A 7,706-nucleotide genomic window follows, 5' to 3' on the forward strand; every position below is an offset into this window, starting at 1 on the left:
TGATATAGTAATGTTTTCTTCAATGGAATATGCAGGGTTGCAGAGTTTCTAGCTATACCTGCAGTGTTCAAGTGCCATTACACCCCAGAAAGCAGACAGCCGTGCTAGACCATCAAGTCCTGAGTTATTCCTGGAAGTTTAATAACAATTTTTCACCTTTCTTTGTAACCCACCAACACACTATCTAAATTCCATGCTGTAGAATAGAAAAAGTCACTTACTTCTAGAATTGTTTTTGCGAAGAGGGCCACAGATGGATGAAAGTGTTCAGAAAGCTAAAAAGCAAAAATAAAGAACATGTATTTGTATACATCACAAAAAAACATGTTATCAGAGAAGAAAAGCCTCTGTCATTTGACTACAACTACAACATAATGTTTTACCAGAATCTAGGAATGGCCCTATTCTAAGAATCTAGGGAAGTGGATCCCCACCCATGACTCAAAAGCCACCCTCCAATATTGTTTTCCAATATTGCTGGAACAGCTGAATAACAAGAAGAGTGATGTATGAGCGGCCCACAGCATGCAACTTGCTCGGTACTGTTCCACATGGGTCACTGATTGCAGGGGCCCTCTGATGTAGATGCTCATTCAATTACTTGCTAGATAAATCATAGCCACTTTGAATTAATAAAAATGTGATTTGTACTGCCTAAGAACAGCTAAAGAATTTATCACAGAGAATAAAACATGTTACAACTGGAGCATACAGTCTCAATTTATTTTGCAGGAAAAAAAGATGTCCTGCAAAGCTATAATGTCAGGGGATGAAAAGGTGTTACTATTATTCTAATTCCCCCTCCCAATTACTGGCACCATATGTAACATCATTAAAACTCAATGACTGATGTCCTTTACCCTAATGTTACCCCATCCAAATAAAACTTCACAAGAGTTAAAGGGCAAGCTCAAGCAGAAGTAAATCAGAAAGTGAAATTTGTTTTTCTTGACAAGCTGGTCCTTGCATATATAAAGAGACACGCTCATAAGAACACTTTACCTTTTTTAGCTCCCAAAGACTTGTACTATCAGCACCACTGTATAAAGGATTTCGGTGCAATGGATTATAGTAATGTAAATTCTTTCCACCTAATAAGAATAAAAGCATTAAAAGTTTCACCAAGCCACATACTGAAATTTATAAGTACACAGAAATGCTACTGAAATTCTAAATACATTCTCAGATACTAAAGTCTTAATTGAAGACTGACTCCTTTGAATCACACTCATTTGGAAACATTTTAAAAGGAGTATCTTAAATAATTCTTTCTTTTTTCCAATGAGTCTTGAGTAATATGCTAAAGGCAACAGTGTAACTGAACATGACTTAGATTTTCAAGTTGATCTACCTCCCATATTCTGATGATGTACCCATGAGGTTGCTGAATTTGGATCTTTGACAGAATGTTCTGTTATGTTTTCTCTTTCAGCTTCCATTTCTTTGTCTGCGTCTGTGAACCTTTCCTCCTCTTCGTCAGCTTCTTCCTGGTCATGGAAGCATTCTTCTTCATCTGACTCCTGGGAAAAAAAATTTCTTTCAAGCATTACTCTGTTTCTTTACAGCACTGTTACAAAATCAAGTTTGACAAGTTTACATAATTACCCTGAAGATGACCTACAAGAGTATAAACTGAATTAAGCCAATATGCAAGTTATACATGCTATGCAAGTTATTGTGCTTGAAGCAGGAATTACTAGGTGAAGTTCTCTGGCCTGTGTTACACTATGGACTGACTTCGACATCAATAACAGTCACTTCTGGCTTTAAGACACTATTAAAACTTAAAACAGTTGGAGGGAAACTTGGCAAGTAAAACTCTTTGAAATATAGCACCAGACTCTTAATATGCAGGGACCTAAGATTGTTATCTTAGGTTCAGAGTGCTAAAAAAACATTGTGGCACCAAAAAACAACCTCCTTCTGAGATTCTTCCCAACTAGTCTAGAAAACACTTAGGCTGCTAAAGACTAATTTTTTCAGCACCATTACACAAAGCACACTGGACACTAAGTCCAACAGTGTTTACTAAACTTTCTGGAATGTGTTTGAAAACAAATTGGTCCCTACAGCCTAGCTAGTATAGCAGCCCTTGGTCAAAGGAAAAGGTTAAGGATAGGGCAAACCGAATTACAATAAAAAGCAGATCATTTCACTGGTGCATCGAAGACCCAAGAAAAATCAAAATACCACTGTAAATAGGGGCAACAAAAGAAGTGGCAGCAAAACAACATTATAAAACACCCAACAGAATTTAGTTCCACCATTCTTTCAATTGTGAGTTTTCAGGCAGCTTGTTCCAGTAAGTTTTGTGTTAAAACAAATCAAACAAATTGGCATAATCTAGTCTAAAATGTGGATTAAAAAATGTGAAGACTGAATTGCTGACACTGATCAAACCATGATCAGTTAGCTCTAGTGATAATGCTGATACTGGAATAATATTAGATATAATATGAAGTCCTATAACTTTTACATTACTTTACAAAATAAAGATGCAATTTGTGCTCAAACAGATTACAACAAAGACATGTTCTTTTACCCATTACAGACATGCTCCTTTATCCATTACAGTCAAAGACAAAATTTCTATGAACTTCAACAAAATCAGAAGGAAGTCCATTTAGGAACTGGCAGATTGCAGATGTGACTGAGAAAAAAGGCAAAGATAAGATATGCTCCTGGAAAAATAAGTTTCAAGGAGGGGTGCATTTGTATGACAAAAATGGAAGTCTGTTCCAGACACAATGGAAGGAAAAAAGCTGAGAGTCAAGCAGCAACGGACACCGAGTACAGGAGGGCTGGAAGAAACACGGGTGGGGAGTTAGGGTAGGGGACATGAGTGACAAACATAAATTTAGAGAAGCATGGTTGGGGCAAGGACTGTATTTTATTATGCATCTGTACAGTATCTAGAAACAAAATGGCCCTTGGTCACAAATGGGCCAGTGAAGTATCAATTGAAAACAATTATCCTGTGTTATGCTGCTTTTCACCATACATATAACTGCTTGGTGGGTGCCCCTGAAGTAATTGCCTGGCAAAAGAAAATAGTGGTAATTTAGCATACATCAGCTGCTCCACAATTACTTTACCCTATAGTAGACAAAAATGAAACCATGGTAGCATACTTCTTTTTCATCTACCCATGTGTGCATGCTCTTATCCAGGCAGTTACTAAGGGGCAGTACACATCCTTGTGATACAACAGATCATGTACCCTAACCTTGTGCCAGGGCAAAAGCCAAATCACCAATCACCTCATTCAGGCACATGTTTAAGGAAGTCAGCGTTTCCAGGGATAGGAATCACTTGTAAAAGGGAAGAGATGGGAAAGATAACAAGTTTCAGTGACACTAAAGACGGTAGATAGAAGACCAACACAAAAAATAAATGTTTTTAAAAGTAACGTTATACCACATGATCCTGTAACTGGACTCGTAGCCCTGGTTTTATTTTAAGAAGCTCAGACACAAGGTACAGGGCTCCACAAATGAACGGAGGCATTTGTCCACATGTGACTTGGAGCAACCTCTTCACAAAGGCTTTCACCCGCCGCAGCACTACATCTGCCTTCAGAGACTTGTACACAAGGTTAAGAAACATGGACTGCTTTGAACACAGTGCTAGCCCTGGATCAAGCAGCTTCCTGCAGAAAACAAATCATGATTATTAGTAACTCTTCCTTCTAGTTCTCCATAAGATAAATACATTACTATTAATGTCAGCAATAACCTACTGGGTAACCTACATTACACAATGAAATCTAAAATATCTCAGTTAATATTTTTACTAAAGAGTATAAAATATGACAGTAAATGCTGACTAGCTATTGAAGTCTACTATAAGTACATTTACACATAATATTTAACGTCAAAAAACCTTTTTGAACTGTTAGGTGATAGCCTCAATAGAGAAAGTGGCCCATGCAAAAGAAGAAGATAAGGCAGTCGCCGCCGCCCCCAGAAAAAAATAATTTAATTTGGTTTTCAAATATCAGAACAGACTCACCTCCATGTAAGCTACTCTAACTCTCAATGAATGGAAACAACAGTTTTAAAAAGGGGAAAGAAAAGCAGTAGTTCATAGCATCACCATATAGTCAGACCAGACACATGTAGAGTCCCATCCCCTTACACTTCAGGTTCCCAAACCCTGAAAACCCCCAGTAACCCACAAAAAATAAGGAGGAAATTAGTGCCCCATGTTAAATTAGGGCTTCTCTTTAGTGAGTAAAGCAGTAGCATGTAAGGATTGCAAAGATGCTTTCAAGAGGTCTAGAAAAGGATGGCTCTGTAACACAGGACCTCTAACATAGTCTCATCTCTGGATTTTCAATGTTTCATATACACAGGGGACCCCTCCTCTCTACCCACCCTCCTGATGCACAAAGCGCAATAATATGGAGTTTTCTAGGCAAATGCATTGATAAAATAGAAATCAGACAGCTGAAAGAGGAGTTACAGAAGAGGGCACTATTCAGTACTTTCAGACTTAAGCATGGGACTAAAATATGCAACTGGAAATCAGAAACGGCAGGGTTATATAAATTCTGTGTATACAGAACATGTATGTTCTGTTTTCATGACCTGTGCAGCTACAACAAGTGCAACTTCTTGCGTTGCAAGACTAATGGACATTTTCTTCCAGCATATAAAGAAACAACAAGAAGCAATGTGACAAATGGACAGGTAGATATGAAACACTGGAAAAGATGTTAAAGGCAAATTATATACATATGTTTCTCCAATGAAATTTTTAGATAACAATTTCCGTTTTGCAAAATGAAGTGTTGAACAGGCAATAAAAGTTAATCACTTACTTGTACAGTGCTGCATAGTATCTGTCCGACACTGTCTGATGAGAGTCCATTACTTGGAAAAGCAACATTAAGGCCTGGACACTAGTGCTGAAGTTCACAAGATGTAGTACTTTAAACAAAGTATCCATTTGCTCTTTCACTTTCTCATCACCAGCCTGAGCATAGGGGTAAGCTCTGTTCACACCAGTCAGAAGAGCGCTAAGCATTTTAGATTCAACATCCTTTTTCTTGATACAAGTCCGAAAAAAGCAGAAATACAGGGTTATCAGCTTATTAGCCAGCTCGCTCTCCTCATGGCTGAGGACAACCTGATTTAAAAAACAAATTGCATAATATTGGGCTTTCACGCTAATGTTTGATCGGTATAGAAGCCGTTCCACTTCATTACACACTACTCCTTTCATGTTTGGGTGTTTATGAAGTAAGGTCTCCAGCAGATAAGAGGCTTTGGTGGCAATTTTGTTTTGAGGATCTCCCAGTTTATTTATCAGCTGCACAAGAAGAGCTTTCTCCTCCTCTGGCTTATTACAGAGAAGTTCATAAGCCACTGCAAGCGCTCGGGCCTTCGTTGCCACCAGAGCATCGTGGCTCAGCGATTCTAATGTCTGCACAAACTCTGCTACCAACTGCTTCAGATGATGCTCAAAGTACCAGAGCATCAGTCGCCTGTCCCTCGAGTCTCTGTTACCACTGGATAGCTTCTCTAGTTTGTGGAAAGGATGTTGAGAGAAAGTGCACAGCTTACGATTGTCTGGTAGAAGATCTGAAACAAGGAGTTCCTTGCAAGTATCCAAAGCCATTAGGCTCTGGCGCCTGCTGCCCTTCTTTTTGATAAGGTTCACCAAGGTCTCAACAAATTGGAGAGAGTGGACAGCACTGTCCTGGATAAGAAGGGTCATGGCTGCCATCCTGTCAGCTAGCGTCCCAGATGACACAACGGTTTTCATCCAAGCTGAAGAGGATCCCTTCTGAAGATTTGTTTTGTTCTTGTACATCTCTGCCTCATGCTGGTACAGCTTTTGGGCTAAAGTTTTATAACTTGACACAAGAGCCTGATTTTGTTGCTCAGAAGAGAATTCCTTGGTATACTCTAGATCATGCCACTTTCCCCCAGGTTTGATCAGCAAGACTTGCCTAGCATGAAATTCAAAGACGTCTTCCTGCTTCTCTTTCTTTGCTACTGGATCGTCACTACAAGGAGCTGACTTTTTCTTACCATCTTTGCTGACACTGATCTGCTCTTTGCCTTTCTTTTCTTTGACTTGATTTGCTTTCTTTCCTTCCAATGAAGAGGCACCACTTTCCTTTTTGCTGACTTTCTCCTTCTTTGTCTGTTTCTCTTTTCCTCCTTCTTCCTCCTCCTCCTCTACCACAAGGAAATTGTTTGAGTACTTGAACACACCTAGTGAATTAATGAATGCTTCTAATTCACCTTGCTCCAGGTCATCTATTGCTCCTTTCTTCCCACCGTCCACAAGCTCTTCCGTCTCATCCAAAGCAGCAAGCATGACATAATCTTGCTGCGTGCAACACAAACACATTAAAAATTATTTTTACAAAAGATCTAAATCAGCGATTCTCAACCAGGGAACCACAGCACCCTGTGATGCCTTGAGATCTTTTCAAGGGTGACACAGGATGCCATGCAATTTTAGTGCTGTGAGGTACGCAAACATGATTCACAGGATAAATCCAAAGATTTCAAACTGGAATCCACAGCAAGAAAACCATTCTGCACTGTTGAGGTCTTTTGTAAGTGGAGAACTACTCTATTATTTTTCTCTAGTCGAAAAATGAGCAAAAACCAAGGGCTGGCATTTTCAAAGGGCAGCCTTGAGTCTAGCAGGGGCACCCAAAGCCTAGAAAGGTTGAGAACCTAGGGAACAGCTCGAAACTGAGTGGCAGCGCAAGAGACAGAGCAGACATGGATACAGAAATCAAAACACCCATCGTAAATGCTACAAAGGAAGAAGAAAGCAGCAGTGAAACATATCAGGGACCCTGGGTGGGTCAGGGGAGGACAGAATTGTTACACCGCGAGGAAGGGCCCTCACAGCAGTGTTTCTAGGGCAGTTCTCAGTCCTGCCAGACACATGGCGCTGCAGGCAGCTCTGGGATCTGAGAAGAGGGGTGCAGATGCCATGGGTCTGGGACAAACTCCCCCAGAGGTGGTGCAGTCACCCACTCTGGTCCTCTTCAAAAACAGTCTCGATGCCCATCTTGCTGGAGTCACAGCAGTCTTTCCCACCCACGTGCAGGGAGCTGGACCCGATGATCTGTAAGGTCCCTTGCAGCCCCTAACAACTATGAATCATCGTGTTCAACAGGACACGCCAAGCCTAGCAGGGTTAGGAGCACGCTGGGGGCCAGACAAAGCAAAAAACCAGGGCAACTGCTGGAAGGTCCCGGCCGGGCTGGAGCAGGAGCGCTCATCCTCTGGCCCGGGGCCCCCGCAGAGCTCCCTGCGCCCGGGCGGTCATCGATACCACCAGCCTCTCCCTGCCCAATGCCCCAGCCCCCAACTCCGTGCAGAGGCCAGGGCTGGGCTGGGCTGGGCTGGGCTGTGTCCCTCCCCACCAGGCCACTGCAGGCCCCGGGAGCGCGGACCGCGGGGGACAGGGGGGTCGAAGGCCACGTGATGGAACGCGCCCCCCCCCGCGAGCCCTCACCTTGGTCCCGCCCAGGCGCAGCACCTCGCGCAACGAAAAGCCGTCGGCGTCACCATCGCTGTCGTACGCCGCCTCATCCTCGCTCCCGCCCGGCACCCTCACGCCCCGCGCCGCCGCCGCCATGCCGCCCTCTGCGCATGCGCCGCGCCTACTTCCGCCCTCCGGTCCTGCCAGGTTCGTAGAGAGCGAAGTGGGGCCGGGCGAGGAGGAGGGAG

The 7,706-nt window shown here is 42.5% G+C and overlaps 1 protein-coding gene across 1 annotated transcript in view; it reads right to left on the reverse strand.

Annotated features, from left to right (window-relative positions):
* CEBPZ (CCAAT/enhancer binding protein zeta) overlaps positions 1-7,632 on the reverse strand; it is a 17,572-nt gene extending 9,940 nt beyond the window's left edge. The window contains exons 1-6 of the mRNA XM_019548605.1: positions 7,492-7,632; positions 4,823-6,342; positions 3,418-3,649; positions 1,352-1,520; positions 1,003-1,091; positions 222-275 (exon numbers count right to left, since the gene is read on the reverse strand). Coding sequence (XP_019404150.1) covers positions 222-275; positions 1,003-1,091; positions 1,352-1,520; positions 3,418-3,649; positions 4,823-6,342; positions 7,492-7,614 — 2,187 coding nt within the window. The 5' untranslated portion in view covers positions 7,615-7,632. The remainder of the gene's footprint in view (positions 1-221; positions 276-1,002; positions 1,092-1,351; positions 1,521-3,417; positions 3,650-4,822; positions 6,343-7,491) is intronic.
* Between the last annotated feature and the right edge of the window lie 74 nt (positions 7,633-7,706).

This window comes from Crocodylus porosus, unplaced genomic scaffold (assembly GCF_001723895.1).
Source record: "Crocodylus porosus isolate Cpor-Errol unplaced genomic scaffold, CroPor_comp1, whole genome shotgun sequence".
NCBI classification, from domain to species: domain Eukaryota; kingdom Metazoa; phylum Chordata; order Crocodylia; family Crocodylidae; genus Crocodylus; species Crocodylus porosus.